Raw genomic sequence first — 23,980 nt, forward strand, 5'->3', positions numbered from 1 at the left:
GAGGAGGACGGGGAGAAGAAACTTAGCAAAGCAAGGACTGCAAAAGCTGAATAAGGGCAAGAGACTGGCATACTTTAATAATGACTCTTTAGTCACTATCAGGCCACCCCATCAGCTGGGGCCCTAGTCAGGGAGTTGTGAGATTCCCAAACAGACATGATGGGCCTACCTCAAATATATCCCTCTATCCATTGTTACCAGTCATCTCTATCAGGAACAACAAAACAGACCCCTGTGTGAGCCCCCCCCATAGGACCTTGCCCTCAACTTGGATCAACAAAGGTAGAGAATGTTCCATCCTCCGAAGGGAGGATGGACAACATACTCTATGCTACACCTGAGGAAGATGGATCGATATTAGGGCAACCTGGAACATTCTTACTCATGACCACAGAATGTGTGCTCAGATCTACAGGGATGCAGAGGTCACATAGGCTCCTAAGCTGAATATGGGCCCTAGATCACATCAAATTGATGGGGTTTGCAGTCAACAATATTTATACCACTTTTCCATATTAGGGAGCTACTCTCTTCCCTGATCCAGCTTTCTGTCCCTTTTCCAGCCACGACATCACCTCCCCAGACAATAACTTGGATCCTGCATATCAGATTTCAGGCTCAGGGAAAAAAAAAACTCATATAGCTATAGGCCCTTTGAAATATAACTGAAATATGCCTACTGGCTATCTACAAAATGGAGGACTCCTAAAACTTCATCTGCATTATTCCAGCCTTTAGGTCCAAATTTTTCAACAATTTGTTTGGATTTGTATGATAACTCTCTTTTCAGCCACCAGGTTTCAGCTGCTAGCATGATGCTGACCAGACTTCCCTGGACAGATGACCCCACCAATATGTCCTGGAGCTCTGCTTCCCTAGAGCCCCACCCCACTAAGGAAAGAGAGAGGCAGGCTGGGAGTATGGATCAACCAGTCAACACCCATGTTCAGCAGGGAAGCAATTACAGAAGTTAGACCTTCCACCTTCTGCATCCCACAATGACCTTGGGTCCATACTCCCAGAGGGTTAAAGAATAGGAAAGCTATCAGGGAGGGGATGGGATGCAGAGACCTGGTGGTGGGAATTGTGTGGAGTTGTACCCCTATGGTTTTGTTAATGTCTCCTTTTTAAGATAAATTTAATTTTTTTTAAATGTATGGGTAGGTAGTATAATGGTTATGCAAAGAGAGTCTCATGCCTGAGGCTCTAAAGTCCCAGATTCAATCCCCCGCACCACCATAAGCCAGAGCTGAGCAGTGCTCTGGTTAAACAAACAAACAAAAAACTCAAATTGAAGTTATTTAGGTGGTTTTCTTTTTGTTGTTGTTGTTAACATAATAGTAGCTGGCACAGTGAATTAGCAAGTTAATCAAATACATGCAACAACCCATAAGGGATCTGTTAGCAAAATTAATTCCTAGAATTGGAATTCTTATGGGGGGGGGGATGAGGTCTCTTTTGGGAGTCAGGCGGTAGTGCAGCTGGCTAAGAGCAGGTGGTGCAAAGCACAAGGACCGGCCTAAGGATCCCGGTTCGAGCCCCTGGCTCCCCACCTGCAGGGGAGTCGCTTCACAGGTGGTAGTGAAGCAGGTCTGCAGGTGTCTCTCTTTCTCTCCCCCTCTCTGTCTTCCCCTCCTCTCTCCATTTCTCTCTGTCCTATCTAACAACAATGACATCAATAACAACAATAATAATAACTCCAACAACAATGAAAAACAAGGGCAACAAAAGGGCAAATAAATAAATAAATATTTTTAAATTTTTTTTAAAATGAGATCTCTCAATGCTTCAGTCAAGAAGATCATTAGCCCTTTTCAAATGTGTTGCTTATTTTCACTTCAGAGAGGTCACACTGACGTATACCCCTACCATGCAGTGATATATATGAACACATTCTCTCCACTTCCTGCTGTTTATACCTTTTAAAAAATATATTTTTATTAGTCATTGGATAGAGACAGGGAAAAAATAAGAGGGTGAGATAGGAGAGATAGACACCTTCAGCCTTGCTTTACCACTCATGAAGCTTTCCACATGCAGGTGGGGACCAGGGATTTGAACCCAGGGTCCTTGAACACTGTGATGTGAGCACTTAACCAGGTGCGCCACCTGGCCTGCTGTTCATACTTTTTTGGGGTCCTGTTTGTTTCTTTCTTTCTCTTTCTTTCTTTCTTTCTTTTTGCCTCCAGGATTTTATCACTGGGGCTTGGTGCTGGCACTACAAATTCACTGCTCCTGGCTCTTTTCATCCATTTTATTGGATGGGACAGAGAACTTGAGAGAAGAGGGAGAGATTAAGAGGCAAAGAGAATGATAGACACCTCCTTCACCACTTGTGAAACTTCCCCCCTACACACACACACACACACAGGGTGGGAGTGGGGGCTTGAACCTGGACCCTTGAGTGGGTTCTTGCGCGTCCTACCATGTGCCCTTAACCAGGTGTGCCACCGCCCGGCCCCTTGAATCCTGTTTCTTTTGGCATTTTTACTAAGACTGTGTCTTATATCTGCGTGTGTAATTTTGCCCTTCTGACTTTTGCCCTATTTGAAGCATCTCTAAGACATTACCTAGAGCTGTCTGTTGTTTAAGTAATCTGATCAGTCTTAACCCTTTAGTCAAGAGTTTCAATCCATTTTACATTGATTGGGTGAGTACAGATACTTTGCTCTAGCCTCTGCCATCTTAATCTCTCTTTTCTAGATTCCTTATGCCCTTGCTGGCTGAATCTTGGGCCCTCTATTTTGTTATATCTCTCAAATGTCTCTGTTACTTTAATCTCCAGGTTGATTCTTTTAAGTTCCAAAAAGATAACTGTAGCCAGCTTGCCTATCTCAAGAATTAAACAGTATCCAAGATTTTATTTAGAATGTATTCCTCAAGATTCAGAGCTCCCTGGTTTTCATTTCCTGCCAACCTTTTTTGGTTACGTCTGTCATTTTTTGGTCAAACTTGTTGCTAATAAACTTGTGGGAGCTGTCGGTCTCATTTTCAACCCTTCTCCTAGTACGTGCTACTACTCCCTGAGCGACAGGGGGGGTCACGTGATCAAGTGTAAGAGGGCTGACCAATCAGAACCCTCCGCGGAGAAAGGCCATTCTCCTGTCCTAACAGGGCCTGTCTATCTTTCCATGGAGTCCACTGCAACTCCCTCCTCGCTGACAAGACATCTTTATAGCTCTGCCCTGTCTGCATTAGGAGCAAATGAGGCAAGTACAAATCAGCGAGAGGCCTCACCGGAAACAGATGGCACACTCGAATTAAAGAGTTTAAGGAAGATTCGCGAAAGGGCTATTTATAAAGGTGTGGGCAGTGTTGGGAAAGCCACAAGGAGGCAGCACAGTAACTGCAGGCTTGAGGCACAAGGGCAAACAGGAACGGAGGGGGTGGAGGGGGTTAGCTCCTGGGACCCCAAAGGAGAGAAGGGAGCAGAGAAGGCTGCCTTAGGACAAGGAGGGGTCTTTGGGCCAAGGACAGAACCCAAATGACCCAATGATAAGTGCCCTGGACTCATTTTCCCCTCTGGTTCCAGTCTCTTATAAGTTCCTCTCTTTTGCACCTAACTGTGCATCAGAGGGGAAGGGAACAAAATTGAAGAAGTCCTAACACACCAGTGGAGGGAGAAGGAACCAGATGTGGATGCCCGATGATCCCCACATTGGCATGTACAGAGTGAAGCTATAATGCCTCTGTCTCTCAATCTTCCTCCCTCATGGGAAACAGGTAAAAATCAATCTAAAAAAAAAAATACACACAAGGGTCCAGACAGTGGTTCACCTGGTTAAGAGCACATATTACAGTGCACAAGGACGCCGGTTCAAGCCCCTGGTCCCTACCTGCAGAGCGATAGCTTCACAAGTGGTGAAGTAGGGCTGCAGGTGTCTCTGTGTCTCTCTTCCTGTCTCCCCTCCCCTCTCAATTTCTCTGTCTCTACTCAGTAATAAATAAATAAATAAAAATATAAAAAATACACACACACACACACACACAGAGATACCACAGGCAGGCTGCAAACTGGTCCCAAATTCTTGCCATTCTTGGACGCTGCTCTGCAGTGTGACCTTTTAACTCCAGCCACCCAGGGGATGACGTTCTTTTTCCCCACACCTGATTATGGTGGGGGCTACCACCCATGTAACACACAAGGAAAGAATCCAAAACACCTGTGATGTGACGGTTTCTCTCTCTTCGCTGTGCTGGGGACTCCCAAGACCCAGTGTGTGGGGCAACCCTGGTAGTGACACAGCAGCTAGACCATTGGACCTGATACCGTGAGGTTCTGAGTTCCATCCCCAGCTAGGGAGGAAGAAGTCATTTGGAGAAGTGCAATGTCCCAGGTGACCCTCAGGGACAGCAGTGAGGCTGTGCTAGCAGTTTTGTCATTCATAAGAATCTCTACTTGTTCATCATCCCTTTTCTGGTACAGTGATCCTAAACCACTTGGAACTTCCTGCGAGCTGAGAGATGAAGGTGTCTTTTCTCATTATGTTAATGAGGTGGCTTCTGGAAAATACCTCATGCTAGGGGGCTGGTTGCCAAGGGAACCAACCATCCATGAGAGGGCTGAAACCTTCAGGGGCAGCCTTTGCTTTCTAGAGAGATAGGAATTCACTCACCAATGGCCGAGGGTTTGACCAGCAGTGCCACTACAAGGAAACCTCCACAAAGACACCCCACCCCAAAAGATCAGGTTTGCAGAGAGTTTCTGGGGTGACAACCCTAGCCCTGGATATCTCTGCCATCTGGCTTGGTTACACCCTTTCATAATCAGTCAGAATCAATGAGTTAGTAGGTCTCCTTAATTCTGTGAGCCGTTCTATCAAAGTATCTGAAGCCATGAAGAAATGTGGGAACCCCTGACTTAGCGCCAACTGGTGGAAAACACAGGTGACAATCTGGGCTTGTAACCTCTGATCTGAGTGTCTTCCTCACATCCCTTTGTCCTCTGTCACACATCTTGGGCAGCTGGGTGACTTGGCTGCTAGTCACTAAATGGATTCTGATGCCAGTTCCCATGAGGGAGGGGACTCCAGCAAGTGATTCTTGGACACCACCAGTAAGATGTCGTCCAACTGAGAACTAGGGAATTGGGGGGGGGGGTGCTTGGGGCCTTGCCAATCTCTAGCCTGTTGGTCAGAAGCACCTGACTTTGGAATTGGCATCTGGGAGTGAGAGTGGAGTCCTCCAGGACTGAGCCCTTCACCTGTGGACTCTGATGCCACCTCCAGGACCACAGAGTCAGAAGGGAGTTGGGTGAACACTCAGATCAGAAGAACCAGCCAAGTGACCCAAGAGAATCACTGAGGAGTATATCACTGCTGTTTCAAGCCACCATATTTGGCAATGATTGGTTACACAGCGAAAGCTAGCAGAAACAACAGAACTTAAAATCCCTTTCTAGAGGTTGGGTGGTGGTATACCTGGTTGAGTGCACATGTGACAGTGCTCAAGGACCCAGTTTCATGTCCCCAGTCCCCACCTTCAGGGGAAAAGCTTTGCAAGTGGTGAAGCAGGTCTTTCTCCTTCTCTATTTACCCCTAAGCTCTTGGTTTCTGACTGTCTATACCCAATAAATAAAGATAATTTTAAAAATTAGAAAAATAAATAAATAAGAACTTAAAAAAAAAATCCTGTCTAAAGTCTGTGCCCTAAAGATCTGATTCCATTCCCACTGTCTCACCCAGGAGCCCCTCTCTTCTATTAATAATCTGAGATAAATTTCTCTCCCTTTTGACCCAAAGAGAAGTGTGGAGTTTTACTTTTTCTCGGTAGCCTGACTCAGTTTGAAACCATCAGAAACCCTTCATTATTTGAATGAAAAGTTCCTTTCTGTAATTAAAGAATTCATCTAGGAAGCCTATAAGCTGGGGCATGGGGAGAAGAGAAGCTTCTGCGGCCATGTTCTCTTTTCTCTCTTGGTTAGTTGCCTATTCTGGTCTGTCATTTCTCCTTGAAACAAATGAACAAAAAAACATTGGCAATCTTAAATTTCCTAGAGAATCATCCACTCCAGCCAGATTTTCAAACACAGTAGCATTTATATGTTCTTTTTAATGTTGAAATATAGCCTAGTCGATTTCCTTTTTAATTCCCTCTTATTAAATCTCTGGTGTTTAACATGTGATGTGTCTTCTCTAATATGTCTTCCTCAAGTCAGACTTGGTTCAGAGATGGGAAAGGACACACTCACTACGAATGCCCATCATTTTCAACAGCCCTGAGTCAGTGAAGGAGTTGGGAAGAGAAAGGGCAGAACAATGGGTCTATTCACTACCTGGACTGTAAACGATAAGAAATGCTTTTATGAAAATCATAAAACGTGGAAGAAAAATATCTTTATTTTTTCCCTTTTGTTGCTCTTGTTTATCGTTGTTGTTGTTATTGCTGTCGTTGCTGTTGGAGAGAAATGGAAAGAGGAGGGGAAGACAAAGACACCTGCAGACCTGCTTCACCGCTTATGAAGTGACTCCCCTGCAGGTGGGGAGCTGGGGGCTCGAACCGGGATCCTTACTCTGGTCCTTGCCCTTTGCGCCATGTGCGCTTAACCCTCTGCGCTGCTACCGCCCGACTCCCAGAAAAGTATCTTTAGACACAAGCAGCTGAGAGTCCTATTCTGCTCCCTGGCACAGAGCTTCTTCCAATAAAGTCAGTTGTTACTATGAGTTATTGTTCCTTGCCAGGTCAGAGGGTAATCTGGGCCCCTTCCTGAGCAGCTATTAATAGTAATTTAAAAACCATTGACTATTAGTGCCAGACTGTCCTGGATGCATGCAGGAGGCTCAAGGAGTCTCCACTCAAGATAAAAAAACGGCTGTGATCTGGGTGTTTCCTCCACTTCAAAAATAACATCTAAGGGTCAGAGGATTCATTTTTCTCGAAAACACTGGAGCAGTAACTGGCAGCGCCGGAATCTGACACCACAGCCTTAAGGTCCTGAATACCCAAGCTCTTTTCTTAGCCTTGAGTCAGAACTTGAGGTTTTGTTTCAAAGTCATACAAAAAAAAAACCCAATAATTACCTCATAAGGGCATTTGGGTAAAGATACATTTACAATGACAGAACTCAGTGGAGCAATCAAAGGCCCTAAGCTACGTGTCTCTGCGGGTCCTTGGCTAGGGCTTTCCGAGAAAGGCTTCCTAACCTTTTTGCAGTTTAGTCCTTTGGGGGTTGGTCTCAGCTTTGTTTCATATGAAGAAATTTAAGGTGAGGGAGAGAAGAACAGTGGTGGCACACCAGACCTTCATACCAAAGGCTTCAAGTTCAATCCCTGACACTACCATATGCCAGAACTGAGCAGTGCTTCAATATTTCTCTCTCTCTCTCTCTCTCCCATCCCTCCCTCCTTTCATCCCTCTCTCCCTCTTTCAAATAAATCATTAATTTCTTTAAATTAATTAATGCAGGGGAGTCAGGCAGTAGCGCAGTGGGTTAACCGCACATGGCACAAAGTGCAAGGACTGGCATAAGGATCCCGGTTTGAGTCCCCGGCTCCCCACCTGCAGGAGAGCCGCTTCACAGGTGGTGAAGCAGGTCTGCAGGTGTCTGTCTTTCTCTCCCCCTCTCTGACTCCCCTCCTCTCTCCATTTCTCTCTGTCCTATCTAACAAGGACGACATCAATAACAACAATAATAATAACTACAACAATAAAACAACAATGGCAGCAAAAGGGGATACATAAATATTTTAAAAAATAATTAATGCAGTAAACCTATCATGGCTGGCTCAAATATCCCAGTGGATAGATAAGGAACAGTTCACAAAACGGCATCCCAACACCCACCCAGTGAGTAAGTGGCAGAGTTATGGCTTGAGTTCAGGTTTCTGAATCCAGAGTTCGCAGTCTTAGTTGCCACTGCCTTAGGCATAATCAATAAAAAGCCTAACTTCCCAGGGCCAGGGCCGTAGCATAGTGGGTTAAGTGTACATGGCGTGCAAACAAGGACCAATTTAAGAATCCTGATCCCAGCCCCTGACTTCCCACCTGCAGGGCGTTCACTTCACAAGTGGTGAAGCAGGTCTGCAGGTGTCTATCCTTCTCTCTCCTTCTCTGTCTTCACTTCCTCTCTCGATTACTCTCTGTCCTATCCAAAAACAACAACAAGGGCAACAAAAATGGGGAAAAAATGGTCTCCTGGAGCAGTGGATTCATAGTGCAGGCACGGAGCCCCAATGATAACCCTGGAGGAATAAAAAGAAAAAAGCCTAACTTCTTGTCTAGAGCTGGGAGTGGCCAAGTCTGGCCTGGGCCCAGAGCCAGAAGAAATGAGCCGACTTCTCTCCACAAGGCCCTCAAGGGCTCAATGGAACATACCATACCTCCAAGGCTTTTAGGAAGCCCCCTTGTGATGGTCCAGTCAGTTCTTCAGGGGCCATGTGAGTCCACAGCACCTTGACCAGAGAGTCTTCCCCTCCCTGGAAGTTTCTGCTTCTCTGTCACTGGTGTCTGGGCTTGGCCATGAGACCGCTCTGCCCAGCGGGACATGACCAGACATGATGGACAGGACAGCAGAGCACTAATGAAAGGAGACATGCCCTCTGCTCTTCCAGGACCCATGATGTGGGTTTAGCTGTGGACATGCCAGAGCTAGACAGCTGGAGATCCTGAGGCCACATGGACCAAGGCACCCAGAATGACAACCAGCTGCCTGCCAGGCATGTGAGTGTGGCTACCAGGGTTCCTCAGACACAGGCAAGAACCCACAAACTATATGCCCAGAGCAGACCCCTCACTTGACTCACAAGTCCCAGCCTTTTGGGACAATGCCCCTCTTTCCGGCTCAGAGAAAGCCTCCCAGGAGGTAGTGGACGATGTCCGTACCCTACATCCTGGCAACCTCCAATGTGCAGAGATAATGCTGGGGGGGGGAAGTCCCAGAGACATGTCTCTCCACAAGGTCTCTCTAGAATTGAGGGATTCCAGTCAGGTGACATCAAAAAGAAGCATGAGGATAAGCAGAAGTACCAGCCAGGAACTCTGCCACCTTGTGAGCTCCCTGCAATGGCAAGCACCCTTAAATCTTGTCTATTCGGCACTGAATGGCTATGTCAGTGTTCGGATCCAGTAAGTGCTGCCTGGTTCAGAAAGTGTCCTGAGGAAGTGGATATGCTGCGATGGTGTCTGTTGGTAGCAATATGCCAACTACAGCACATTCTTGTTTCATTTCGCCGTAACTGCTGCCATGGTTATCACTGGGGCTCAGTGCCAACACTACAAATCCACCTCCCCTGGCAGCCATCCTCCCCTTTTCTATTTTATTGGACAGGACAGAGAAAAATTGAGAGGAGAGAGGAGATAGAGAGGGGAGAGAGGGGCCAAGTGGTGGTTCACATGGCTAAGGGCCCATGTTACAATTCATAAGGACCTAGATTCGAACCCCCAGGCCCCAGGGGGAAAGCTTTGCAAGTGGTGGAGCAGGGCTGCAGGTGTCTCTCTGTCTCTCTCCCTCTCTATCTCCCCCTTTCCTCTTAATTTCTGACTGTTTCTATTCAATAAATAAAGATTAAAAAATTAAAAGAGAGGGGTGAAAGAGAGAGAGACCTGCAGACCTGCTTCACTACTTGTGAAGCTTCCCCCACTGCAGGTGAGAAACAGGAGCTTGAACCCAGGTCTTTGCCATGATGTATATGCTTAACCAAGTGCACCACCACCCGGCCCTACCTATAACACATTCTGCTAAAATCCAGAATATTCCCAGTGATACAGGATGTGGCTAGCAGATCCCTCTGTCATGAATGGAGATGCCGCTCAGACAAGCTCACTGACTCAAAGGAGGTCTCAAAACTTTACATCAGGCTCAACTTGACGCTGTTGACTGGCTACGGAAGAAGGGCAAACGCTAGAAGAAGAACAGAAGGAGACAGCAGCCAGCCCTTCCTCCACCAGACCCCCACACCAGATCCCCGGGCAGCCCAGTGAGAGCCTGGCAGGCAGCTGAGCAGGTGTGGTCAGGCCTTTCATCATGCCTCCAGCCACAGGAGGCAGCGAGAGGTCAGTGAACCGAGCCAAGCCAGTTCAAGAGTCTGGCCCAATTCATCATTCTTGGTGCCAAGCTCCCTTCTTGGAACTGTGTGGAATCATTCCAGGTTAGCTGCCAGGCTCCATGCTTGCCAGCTGCAGGGACTACAGCCTGCTGTGTCCCCAACACACACAGACACACACACACACACGCACACGCACACGCACACGCACACACACACACACACACACACACACGCATACACGCACACGCGCGCGCCCAAGGCAGCACTGCCAGTAGGACTCTGTTCCCACAGAAACAGCTCTCCGGCCAGACTCCCAGGAAAGATGGCCAGGAGCAGGCAGAGCATGTGCCCTGGCTGCCAGCCCTGTGTGCAGTCCCTTTATTCACGACTGCTGTCAGTGAGTGTCACAGACATAACTCTCGCCATGCCCCAGCCCCTGCCCTAAGTGCTCTGACAGATGCATTCAGCACTCACAGCGAAGCTCTAAAGCAGGGAGGGAGGGAAGGATGGTCACTTTATCCATCTTTCAGCTGCAACATCTGAGGTGCAGACAAGAGGCAGGGTCTCAGTCTAAGGTCATGCGGACCTGAGCCTGGGACTCTGGTTCCCTCCAGCCTGTGGTTTTGCCAGCACACGAGGCCTCTGCTCCAGTTTTCTCTGGGAGGAGACGTCTCCCTCCTATGCTCGTAAACCACAGGATGGGCTCAGTAGAGCATCCAAAGACCAGCCCTGACCGATCACACCACAATCTTTCAGGCTTGTGAGACTTGAGTTCTGGCCCTGAGTTCAGAACCCACAAGACAGACAGAAAATGTCACAACCAGGCTGCTGACCTGGACAGCGAGACAAGAAAAAGTCTGGAAACGGGAGTAGAGATGTTCATTCCTGAGGTTCTGATGTCAGCACGCCCCTACCTCATCCCCCAATCACCAGGAGTCAGGCCCACCCCTGGATTTTTCAATCTTCAGAACAGAAATGCCCCCTTTGAGCACCAGCCAGCTTTTCAGCTGAGTGTTTGTAGCAGGCCACACAGCAAGTCAGTGGGCGCAGAGAAGTCACTGCTCATTTGGGGCAGGCTGGGTCAAAGGTCAAGTGCAAGTGGATAAGAAGGGGGCCCGGTGGAGTGGCAAGATAGCTCCCCTGAAAGGTGCCTGCTTCCCCGTACACTCCACCTGGGTTCAACTTCAGTCCCCAGTGCCCACTGCAGTGTGTATGTATGTCTGTGTGTACCTGAAAACCAGTCATCCTGGAGTGAAGACCCAGTAATATCTTTTTTTTTTAAATTTAAGAACAGGACAAAAGGGCTGGGTGGTGGCACACCTGGTTGAACACACATGTCTCAATGTGCAAGGACCCAGGTTCGAGCTCCCGGTCCCCACCTGCAGGGGGAAAGCTTTGCAAGTTGTGAAGCAGTGCTGCAGGTGTCTCTCTGTCTCTCTCCATTCTTTGTCACCCCCTTCCCTCGCGATTTCTGGCTGTCTCTATCCAATAAATAAATAAAAATAATTTTAAAAAAAGAAAATGTGTTTTTTATCTTTTTTTAAATTTCTTTATTGGGGATTAATGTTGTACAGTTGGAAAATGTTTTTTTTAAAAAAAAAAAAAAGAAAAGAACAGGACAAAGGAGCTGTGGTGGCATACCTGGGTGAGCACACATATTACAACATGCAAGGACCTGGGTTCAAGCCCCCAGTGCCCACCTTTGGGGGGAGAGCTTTGCAGTGAAGTATGGCTGCAAGTATCTCTCTGTCTCTCTCCCTCTTTTTTTTTCCTCTAGGGTTATCACTGGGGCTCAGTGCCCACACCATGAATTCACTATTCCTGGAGGCTATTTTTTCCTTCTTGTTGTTTATCATTGTTGTTGTTGTTGTTGTTGGATAGGACAGAGAGAAATAGGGAGAGGTGGGGAAGACAGAGAGGGGGAGAGAAAGATAGACACCTGCAGACCTGCTTCACCACTTGTGAAGCAACCCCCCTGCAGGTGGGGAACCAGGAGCTCAAACCAGGATCCTTACACTGGTCCTTGCGCTTTGCACCATCTGTGCTTAACCCACTGTGCCACCGTCTGATGCCTCTCTGTCCCTCTTTATCTTTCCCTTCCCTCTCAATTTCTGGCTGTCTCTAGCCAATAAATAAAGATAATATTTTTTAAAGGAACAGGACAAGTGGATGTATAATGAAAGTTCTATCAGGATGATGTTAGCTGCCCAGCTCACATATACAGTCTGGGCATAAAATGACCCAGCAGGCTACCGGGGTCATCAACAACCCAGGTTCCTCCAGCTTCCTCCATTCCATCATGCTCAGAATATCCATCATGTCTTCCTCATTGACCCAACAGGGCTGCCCAGCTCCAGCCATTATATCATACAAACAAAGAATACCTTCTCTTATCAGAAAGGAAAGTCTTCTACAAGTCACCCCTAGTCTTTCCCCTCTTTGGTCCCACTGAGGGAACTGAATCTTCTACTCATTTGCCAGCTACAAGGAGAGTCCCTGAAGGCAAGCTTCAGGTATCATCATCTTCAATCACCAGAGATGTCCTCTCCCGGGAAGAATGGCTGTTGGGTAGGTAGGCAATGACGTGCCCTAAACTTCGGGCAAACTTGTACCAAGACTCCTTGTCACTGCCTCACAGCATCCAGACTGCCTGCCATTCCTCTAATATCTTCAACCATATAAGTTTGTCTTTTGCTTAACTTGAACACCTCGGCTTAGGTAAGGTATATATTTTTGTCCCACCCGGATTAAAAGGACTCCACAACTGAAGCAAAATAATACACAGTGCAGGGTGAATCTATTTCCTGCAAATTCCTGGGCCAGAGTATCAAGAATTCCTTAACTCAGGGCAATAATGTGCACTGCACTGTTGACAATAGTATCGAGAACCTAGCCCCTCCCACCACTCTCCGCGCCCCAATCATAAAGAAGAATATTTGCATAAGGGGCGTGGCTACACGAAACCACGGGTCATCTATGCTGTTTGGGGGGGGGGGTTTGCTGGACTTCAGTCACGCCTCTTATGCAAATGTTCTTCTTTCCATTAAAAGGAACACTGTCCCAGAAGATGGAGGAAGAACAGCCCAGCATTTCTGACCTAGTCCCACTCGCCCCCTCCACCCCAGTGCCTGTGTAGGGGTGAATAGAGACCCCATCTGTTACTTACATCAGAAGCCGGGCCCTTGTCCGCTCCCGGGCAGGAGAAAGTGACAAATTCATGGCACCGCTTGTGCACAACAAAACAGCAGACTGCAAGAGAGAAGGTGACGGGTGGGAGGCAGGGGAGAAGGAGAGAGGGAGAGAGGGGGAGAGAGAGAGACATGGTTACACTTGAACTTGAAGACAAGCAGAGGCTTTCACCCAAACAAGCAATGCCTGCAGCCTCTGCCCCTTGTCCCCTACTCTGCCCTGCGAGGACACTGATGTTGCCGGTCTGTAAAGTGATTCAGGTTTCCAAGCTCACATAAGAGCAAAATTACAGCCCCCCACTGGCCCCCAAAACTGTTTAAGTTGTTCAGTCTTGGGCTGGTTTGGGAACAGATGTTGTTTCTTGGATTACGCACCACAGGAAGTAGTTGGTCTGTGTTTAGGTCCACAAAGCGTAAGAAGTATGTACACTATTTAAGTATTTAAACACCTACGATCACACTTACACAGAGAGAGAGATGTCTGCAATGTGCTGGGCATGTGGCCTCCTAGACTAAGGGGGAGGCGGGCCCACCCCTTGGTCTCAGCAAATGTGAATCCAAGCCTGCTATGTTAATGCTTCCACTGACGAATCGGACTGTGAGCTAAGGTGTACTTGCCCTGGGTCTATCCAGGACCTCAGACTACATGACTTTAGCAGATGGAAGCAGCCTGAAAGCCCATCGACGGATGCTCGGCTAAAGAAATTATGGGGTAGGGGGTCGGGAGATGGCACTTAACCCGGTTAAGTACACATAGTACTAAGCGCAAGGGCCCAGGTTTGAGGCCCCACTTGCCACCTGCAGTGGGGATGCTTCACAAGCAGTGAAGTAGTGCTGCAGGTGTCTATCTTTCTTCCTCCTATCCCCTCTCAATTTCTCTCTGTCCTATCCAATAAAATGGGGGGGGGAATGTCCACCAGAAGCAGCACATTCTTATTGCCGGCACCAAGCCCCGGCGATAACCCTAGAGCCAAAGGAAAAAGAAAAAAAAAAGAATGTATGGGATATATACTCCATAGAATAGTACTCTGCAATTTCAGATAGTGATGTTGTGTCCTTTGGGACAAAATGGATGGGACTGGAAATGATTATGCTGAGCAAAATAAATAAGAGATGAAAGGCGGCTGCTGGACGGTTTCATTCATGTGTGGAATCTAGAGAACTGGTACCATGTATTTGGAAAGGGAAATAATAATAATAATCATGTAGCCAACCTGTTTCTAAGCCTTTGAGAGAACTCTGGTGCTGCTCACTGCAAGGGTGAGAACGTAGAACCATATCCCTGTAATCTCGGGATCTAGTAAATCACTTATTTCAAAAAAAGGAAGCCTGGTTATGGGACTTGAGTCTTTTCAAGTTGTGCTGTTCGAATCTACTTTAACAAATTCCAAATTTGATCCAAAGAGGACAGGCACCAGAATGTAGAAACCAGCCCAGAATCTTTCCTAACAGAAAGTCTGTGTGAGTGAAGACAGGAAGTCTCAAGGCTATACGCCTCGTGAGGGAGGGACCTGGGAGACAATCCCAGCGACTGCTACCGTCACACCTGCTCACTGCTAAGAGGACTCTGAACTGCTCCACCACATGTGAAGTTTTTTTCACCAAAAAAGTCAAATCTAAAGCCTTCTAAGCATCTTGATGCAAGTAGCAATTTACAGAAAGTGTGACAGAAGCACTTGTTAAGTGACACGTGGGAAGGAAACCAGAAGAAATCATCTTTCTATTTCTATTCTCAACTCTGTCACCATTTTCCCAACCAATACTTTTAGTCCACCTGCATGTTAGCTATCAAGCTCAGGCAAAAATTACTAAAATCATGGGCCCCTGGGAGCATGCCTAAAATAGACTTCCTAGCTTCTATCCACCTTAAAATCCCTATTCTCATCTCTTTTATTCCTATTTTTTGGTTCCTGGTTATTAAACATTTTATCCTGCTATATTACCACCTTTCAGCCACCAACCTATAGATGCTACTATGATGCCATCCTGACTTCCCTGGGTAGATGACCTCAGCAGTGTGTCCCTGAACCTCAGCTCCCCAGAGCCCTACCCCACTAGGGAAAGATAGAAACAGGCTGGAGATATGGATCAATCTGCCAAAGCCCGTGTTCAATGGAGAAGCAATCACAGAAGCCAGACCTCCTATCTTCTGCACCTCATATAGAATTTTGGTCCATACTGTCAGAGATGGACAAAGAATAGGGAAGGTTCTAGTGGAGGGGATGGGACACAGAACTCTGGGGACTGTGTGGAATTGGACCCAATTATTACAATTATCTTACAATTATTACAGTTATCTTACAATCTTGTTGATAACTATTAAATCACTCATAAAAAAATAAAAGAAGAAATAACCATAATCATGATGATGATACCAGGATTAAAAAAAAAGAAGAAAGCAATTTCTTCAACAAATTATCTACAAGAGAGTAGGAGAATCATTCAGAGAAGTTAACAGACACCCTCCTGTTTGAGAACAAACACTAACTTAAACCATAGCTTCTACTTCATCGTAATGTGTCAATACTGACTTGCTGAGTATAGCCAATGAACCACACAATCAAAATGCCACTAGTGAGGGGAGGACTGGGGTGGGAATGAGATAGGGACTATATGGAAACTCGGAATGATCCAATCTATATTGCCACACATCTGAAAGTTCTAAAAATAAATTTAAAAAAATGGAAAAAGTGGGGGTGGGGGTAGGGTATGTTAACATTAATGTTTAAGAAATGTATCAATTTGTATGTTAACATTAATGTTTAAGAAGTGTATCAATTTGTATAGGACGTACAAACCTTGATTCCTCCTAATTGAGTAAGATCGTGGCTTTTCAAGAGCAGACTAACAAGGTAATAGATGTATTCACTTTTTGACAATATGAGGGGTTGATGATTACTGGCAACAAGAAACTGTGGCTTTGGGGGGGAAGCATTATAGTTACACTATGAAGATTACTCTTTAACTTATTTTATTTTTTACCAGAGCATTGCTCAGCTCTGGTTTATAGTAGTGCAGGGGATTGAACCTGGAATCTTGGAGCCTCCAGCATAAGAGTCTCTTTGCATAACCATTATGCTATCTACCCCCACCCCACTTAACGCTTTTTTTAAACTCCTTATCCATGTGTCAATTTCTTGATATCTGATACAACAAACTCATTTAATTTGCCACTCTTCTTTCCAAATAGGCAGTGAGTGGTCGCCATATCTCTTAGTGAATAATTCAGTCCATACCCGCCAGTTTCAAATGCTGACTTTCTTCTGTACTAAATAATTACATACACTGGAGTCTGTCTTTGGACCTTCTGTTCCGTTCTGCTGATCTGTCTTGTCGTATAGCAATAAGGGTCTTAATTATAGCAGTTTTCTAATGTGCTCTATGTTGGCAGGGCAAGTCCCCCTGCCTCATTATCCTTATTCTCAACATTTTCTTGGCAATCACAGCACATTTATTCTTCCAAGTGAACTTTAGACTCAGTTTATCAAGCTCTTAAGCATATTAATGGAGATTGTAATAGCATTCATTATATTTCATCAATCCCCCCACCAGAAAAAGAAATTTTTTAAAAGATAATTGCCACTTTTACAACCATGAATATATATGTGTGTGTGTGTGTGTGTGTGTGTGTGTGTATGTCAGGAATAAGGTATTACAAACCTTGCTTTGTTTCTCAGAAGCTTTTGATTTTCCCCATAGGACACGCACATTTCTTATTTAATTTTATCTGAGGAGTCCTTTTACAAATCACTATGATTTGGACATTACCCCCACCACCACCATTTTGCTCCCCAACTGATTATTATCAACACATAGGTAACAATGCCTTTTCAGTAGTTTTAAGTTTTTTTTTTCTGCCTCCAGGGTTATTGCTGGGGCTCGGTGCTAGCACTACGAATCTACTGCTCCTGGCAGCCTTTTTTTTTTTTTCCACTTTTTTTTAATTGGATAGGACAGATAGAACTTGAGAGAGGAGGGGGAAAGAGAGGGAGAGAGAAAGATAGACACCTTGCAGACCTGCCTCACTGCTTGTGGAGCATTCCCTCTGCAAACGGAGAGTAGGGGGCTCGAACCCAAATCCTTGAGCAGGTCCTTACACTTTAGTTAGTATGTGTGCTTAGCCAGGTGAGCCACTGGCCAATTCCCATCTTAAAATATTTTTAATTCCTGATAGTTCTTGTGAATTTGTAAGTTGTCTCATTTGAATTGGCCAAGTAAAGGACTGTATTAATCCAAATGATATTTTCTTTCCCTCCTTTCTCAGAGACAAGTATCTGCTCCCCACCCCACTCCCATCCTACTTATGTTTCTGGAACACTCAGATCTCTGAGGAATCAAAGCAGTGAGAATAGACAAACCTAGCCCATTGTGAGTGACCTTCACCAATGTCATTACTCGCTCATTCTCACTGCAATACAAACTTGGGGATCCTTACTTTCTTTGGATATTGTCCATACCAGTCTCCTCGATGCTTCAACTGCATCACCTTTCTCACTTTTTCTTAACACAGAACTCTTGGGAGGTCTTTTTCTTTTTTTCTCGCCCCCCCCCCGACATATGTCTTCTTTTCTGACTGCTTCCCTAGTCTACTACCCAGAGGTAACAAACAAAAAAAAATTTCTATCTATCAATTCTATTCTATTGGATTATTTCTACTTTATTAATTACTGCTTTGACCCTGATTTCATACTTATCTTATTTGTCTTTGTCTTTATAATATTTATTGGCTAGGAGGATGCATTCTGGGGCCAGATGGCCAAGTTTGAATTCTGCATTCCTCATTTGCAAACTATAATACTTGCACACCTTATCTTATCTCCCTGGACTTCAATTTCCTCTCTAAGAAAAATGACAGTGATAATAGCAGGATCCACATCATGGCAGAGTGGCCAGAACTAAATGAACGAATCCTTGCTCAGAGCTGGGCCTAGCATACCGTGAGATTTCAAGCAAGGCCTGCCGCAGTCTCTTACTGTTATTGGCAAAACTTCTTGAGTGGGCTGCCCTGTTGACTTTTCCCATCCTCTATCATTAAAAATTTAAAGATGTGAAGGCTCCAACCTTCCCTCTTAAGTCCAGTTTTGGCTGCACCCTTCATTTGACACTTAGTGTCATTACTGCTTGAAGAGTCTCAGTGGTCTATAATTATGGTTTGAGTATCTTCTTTGACCCAGAAATTATTTAGGAAAAGATGCCTGACTCCCACTGGAAAGTAGTTACTTCGGTCTAGAAGATTTTGTTAAAGGGGTTGGGGAGACAGTATACTGGCTATGAAAAAAGACTTCCGGGAGTCGGGCGGTAGCGTAGCGGTTAAGCGCAGGTGGCACAAAGCACAAGGACCAGCGAAAGGATTCTGGTTCAAGCCCCCGGTTCCCCACCTGCAGGGGAGTCACTTCACAAGTGGTGAAGCAGGTCTGCAGGTGTCTGTCTTTCTCTCCTCCTCTCTGTCTCCCCCTCCTCTCTCCATTTCTCTCTGTCCTATCCAACAATGAAGACATCAACAACAACAACAATAATAACTACAACAAGGGCAAAAACAAAGGGGAAATGAATAAATAAATATTTTTTAAAAAAAGAAAAGAAAAAAGACTTACTTGCCTGAGGCTCTAAGGTCCCAGATTCAATCCCCAGTTCCACCATAAACCAGTAAGGAGTAGTACTCTGGTGTCTACTGCTGTCTAGCTATCTACCTATCTCTCTTTCGTTGAAAATAGGTAAATAATAAAATATCTAAAATATTGGGGCCAGGTGGTGGCACACTTGGTTAAGTGTTAACGCATCACAGTGCCCAAGGACCCGGGTTCAAGTCCCGGGTCCCCACCTATTGGGAGGAAGCTTCACAAGCTGACCCTTATTATTTCCTGGGTGCAGGTTTTCTCTTCATTCAAAGTGCCAAGGAAAAGTCATGCAAATCCAACCTCCCATTAACTAAAAGTCTTGAAAGCAAAGGCTACTTACAGAAACAAACAGAATTCCTTCCCTGACACAAATAAACACCCCCCTCTTTTACACTGGGCAAACTCCTGGCTAAGACCACCTTCTCCTAAGAGGCAGCTGAGACACAGAGCCGGGTCCTGATTTCAAATGGGTACCCGCAGTAAGAGCCAAGAATTCTTAGATGCCCCGTGACTCATTCATGCATTCATTGCAGACAAGAGCCTGCAGCCTCCAGTCCTCTACTCCAATAGGAAGCCATGCTGCATGAGAAAGACACAAGGGAGGCTCAGGTAAAACCACCCAGGGGCCCAATGAGCAACGGACATGCCTATGACCCTTGTGGGAGAATGTGTGGAGTGGCCTGTGTGAAAGAAAGTGGGTGGAGGGGGCGTTTCTCAGTTCTAGCAGAGAGTGAGCTCAAGGAACCATCTTCAGCCCACCCTCACTCTCTCTTAGGACGTGCAAGACCACCAAGGTCTGGGGCCGACCCTGTGAGTAGAACAGTCTCTCCCCTATTCCGCCTTGTCAAAGGAGTCCACACTTTCGGCGTCCCTGGGCCTTGTTACCTGACATGGCAGAACGGACTCTGCAGACATGATGGAGTTGGACCCAACATGCAAACAAGTGTCTGTATCTGAGGGAAGTGGGAATAGTCAGAGGAGGGGGTGTGATTCTGAAAGCAGAGCTTGGAGTGATGTTGTTTCTGGGGAGGAACACGAGCTAAGGCATGTGGGTGGCCTCAGGAGACGAGAAAAGGAGAGGAGAGACTGTTGTCCCCATCACCTCCAGAAACCTGCTGGGCTTCAGCCCCCCCCATCCCCTTTCTGACCTCTGACCCCAGATTTATCAAAACCCTAACACGGTATCGTTTTAGGTCACTGTGTTGGTAGTAAATTGTTAACGGTGACAACAGGACAAATATACCAGCAAGGATCAGAAGCACTTGGTTAGTGACAGAAGCAGCAGATTTCAGCCAAAGACCCAGAGGTCAAAGAGAGAAGTTACAGCACCCAGTGCAGTTATGGGGGATTGGAGGGGTTCACCTCAGCACACACCTCTGCCCTCAACTCTCTAGGAAACTTAGAAATCAAATAGAGAGACAGTCTCCAGTCCTTAGATCAACTCTGTGAAGCTCTGGGGTCAGCTGACACTAAATCTGAACCCCCACTTCACCAGTTGTAAGTCAAACAACACTAACCCCAATGATGATGCCTCCCTGAAACTCTGATTCCTGCTCTAACTTAGGATGAAGACCAGCACTTGCTCTGCGAAGGCTGCTGGCCACTCACATAGGCAACCCCTGCAGAGTGCTGGGTAACTGGGTCCTCTGACTTGGAGCCCCAGTATGAACAGCTGTGCTTGGAGCCATCTGGGGAGGATCATAGCTTCCTACCAGGTTACAGCTGGCTCACAGGGCCTGGCAGTGGCACATCTGATAGAGCACACAGGTTACTATGTGCAAGGACCCAGGTTCAAGCCCCCGACCCTACCTGCAGTGTGTGTGGAGTGGAGGGAAGCTTTATGAGCGGGGAAGCAAGGCAGCAGGTGTCTCCCTGCCTCTCTTTCTATCTTCCCCTCCCCTCTCAATTTCTCTCTGTCTCTATCCAATATAAATAAATAAAATTTAAAAGCTGACTCACAGGGGCTGGGTGGTGGTGCACCTAGTTGAGTGCACATGTTACAATGCACAAGGACCCAGGTTCAAGCCCCCAGTCCCCACCTGGAGGAGGAAAGCATTGTAAGTGGTGAAGCAGGGCTGCAGATATCTCTCTGTCTCTCTTCCTCTCTATCTCTGTCTCTCTTCCTCTTGATTTCTGTCTGTCTTTATGTAATAAAGAAAGAAAGAAAGAAATACAATAAAATTTTTTTAAAGAAAAAAGCTGACTCACAGGGGTGCAGTGGGGCTCCCTGGAGTGTTCCCCTCAACCATCTGTGATCAGAAGCAAAGAAGGCCTCAGCCTCCATTCCCACCCACTTTCTGGTCTCTCTGGGTTAAAAGCGACTCTTGCAGCCTGAGTCTGCACAGAACTGTCGTGCCCGTGACCTGAGCTCCACCAGGGCCTGGGGGGAGGAGCTACACAACACCCGTGTTCTCTGGACCTTGCAGGTGCAAGGAGGAGAGACCAGTCGGTCCCCAGCGGCGCTCCTCTCTTAGCCAGGTTGGTCTTCCTCTGAGCCCACACTCTCAGCTGCCTTTGTTCTTATCATTCATCTTAATGTTCCAGAAGAAGTCCCCCCCCGCTGCCCTGGCCCCCGCCACCCAGCGGGGTCCTGGGTCCCCCTCTGCAGTACCATTTAGCCTGAAGCCTCTTGGACACTCCCTGCTGCCTCCCCTCGCTCACTGTCCAGAGACCTGGAATTTTGAGTCTTATAACCCACCTTCTGTGGAGATGTAGAGTCCCTGATGCAATCTGATGTCCAGGAACTAGTTTCCATCTTCCCTCCAGGGAGCTACGGCTGTGGCGTCATATACAAACATACAACCACAGGGCATCAAGTCATCTCTGAGTGAAGGTTCCCCACCTTCCTACCAGGTGGGGGCCAGGAGCTTGAACCTGTGTCCTAGTGACAAGTGTGCTTTATTGGGTATGCCATCAGCCGGGCCCAGACCCAGCAGCTGTCTCCTCCCTCCACTCCAGCTGCCCACAGCTGTCTTCTGCAATATGGCAGCCGCATGAGGCCACAACCACTGGGATTAATTAAACAGAGCTGAAAATCTAGTTCTTCATCTGCTGTACTGCAAGAGCGTATCAGTGAGTAAGACTAGAAGCTACTATACTGAACCATCACTATAAAAAAGCTTCATTGGACAGCTGGGCTCCAGAAGTTCAAGTCCTTTAGCCTGGCGTCCATCCACAATACAGCCACTGGAGTCTCGTCTGCTATCACTCCACTGCTGGTTGATGGTCCCTCCTGTTGGGTATTATACTCACTCTGTACTGTGTGAGCCCACTGAAAACGCATCCTCACCTAGAGCTCCTTACACAAGGTCCACAAAGCAGAGTCAAGGTTAGGGGCTCCCCTACCCAGCAGACCAAAGGCTTGACATGGGCTAAAAATGACACTTTGCACAGGGAATCTGCTCTGGAGGCCTCAGAGAAAGATAAGCTTCAGCACAGCCTGCACATCATCGGGGAAGGGTTGCAAAGTCAAAGACCACCATAAAGGGGCCAGGCAGTGCCCCATCTGGTTGGGCATACACAATACCACATGCAAGGACCCTGGTTTGAGCCTCCACTCCACATCTGTGTGGGCAGGGGGAGTGGGGAGAGGCTTCAGGATTGCTGAGGCAGGTCTACAAGTGTCTCTCTCCCTTGCTCTCTGTCTCCTCCTCCCCTCCCAATTTCTCTCTGTCCTGTCAAATAAAATGGGGGAAGGAGGAGGAAAAAATGACCACTAGGAGTGGTCCACCACCCCCCAGAGATAACCCTGGTGGCAAAGAAAAAGGCCACCAGGAGCCAGCCCTGGTGACAGAGTGGAATAGCCCTCTGTGACAGAGCAAAGAAACTGTACTGCCCCAATGAGCTATCTTTTTTTTATTAATATTATCTTTATTTCTTGGATAGAGACAGCCAGAAATCAAAAGGGAAAGGGTGATAGAGAGGGAGAGAGACAGAGAGACACCTGCAGCACTGCTTCACCAAACGCAAAGATTTCCCCCTGCGGGTGGGGACCAGGAGCTCAAACCTGGGTCCTTGTGCACTGTAATATGTGTACTCATCTAGGTGTGCCACCACCCGGCCCCTGAGCTATCTTTTTTAAAAAGTATATTTATTTTTAAACTTTTATTTTTTTATTACCTTTATTTATTTATTGGATAGGGACAGCCAGAAATGAAGAGGGAAGGGGAAGAGAGACAGAGAGACAGCCCTGCTTCACCATATATAAAGCTTTCCCCCTGCAGGTGGGGACTGGGGGCTTGAACCCAGGCCCTTGCGCATTGTAACATGTGCACTCAACCAGGTGCACCCTGGTGAGCTATCTTGTAAGAGGTTAATTTTTTTCTTTTTTTTTCACCTGCAGAGCTGTGGAAAAGAGAATCTCTCTCTATCTCTATCTCTCTATATATCGATCTCTCTCTATCTCTCTCTCTCTCTGTCTCAGCAGAAGAGCTAAGTTGGTGTTCTAAGTGAAAGCCACAGAGAGAAAGGCAGAGGCTGGGGCCATCTGTTGCCTGGTCTAAGCACCTGGATCCAGCCAGACCTGCAGGGACAGCCCCTTGGCTTCTCTAAGTCAACAGACCCCTCTCTACCTACACTGGCTGGAGCTGGGTGTTTTTGTTTCTGGAGAAGAAAGGACTTGTAATTAAGCAACCCACAGTGGGAAGTTGGAAGGTGGGTAGTGAGAGTCCCTATTTTCCCCTGTGTCTTCTGTGTTCCTATAAATAAAGCTCTCTCCATACTTACTGAGGGTTTGGCATTAGGAGCTCTGGATTTCATCAGTCCTTGTTGAATGGAGGGAAGCCAGAGACTGTGTTTCAGCCTCTCCTAATTCTCTACCATAGCCTTCGATGGAGGAGACCCTTGCAAGAAAGCACTGGTACAGAAGATTCAACAGATGTCCTCGGTACTGTCCACAAGTGTCTGTTCCTCAGCTCCTTTTCCAGCAAAGACCAAGGAAGGAATCGGGGGGTGGGGGCTGGAAATATCCCCTAGCTGTTCCAGTTGTGCCTTCCAACCTCTGCCCCTCCCCGCTCCTCCCAAAGTCAGGTCTGTTCTTGACATGGCAGTGAGTGAAGGACCCCATCCTATGCCTGGGGTGACTTGATGCCCGGAGATAAAGTCAGGCCACTCCCTTGCTTCCCAGTACACTCCAACAAGCAGAGAAATCAATGCTCTGGCAGGGCAAAAGTCCGAGAGGAGGGAGTGACTT

At 46.8% G+C, this 23,980-nt stretch overlaps 1 protein-coding gene across 3 annotated transcripts in view; it reads right to left on the reverse strand.

Moving 5' to 3' along the window:
• Positions 1 to 23,980, reverse strand: part of PRKCB (protein kinase C beta) — a 250,463-nt gene that overhangs the window by 172,249 nt on the left and 54,234 nt on the right. For all 3 annotated transcript variants that reach the window (XM_060172806.1, XM_060172807.1, XM_060172805.1), the window contains exon 3: positions 13,150 to 13,232. In XM_060172806.1, the coding sequence (XP_060028789.1) occupies positions 13,150 to 13,232 (83 nt within the window). The remainder of the gene's footprint in view (positions 1 to 13,149; positions 13,233 to 23,980) is intronic.

This window comes from Erinaceus europaeus, chromosome 15 (genome assembly GCF_950295315.1).
Source record: "Erinaceus europaeus chromosome 15, mEriEur2.1, whole genome shotgun sequence".
Classification (NCBI taxonomy): Eukaryota; Metazoa; Chordata; class Mammalia; order Eulipotyphla; family Erinaceidae; genus Erinaceus; species Erinaceus europaeus.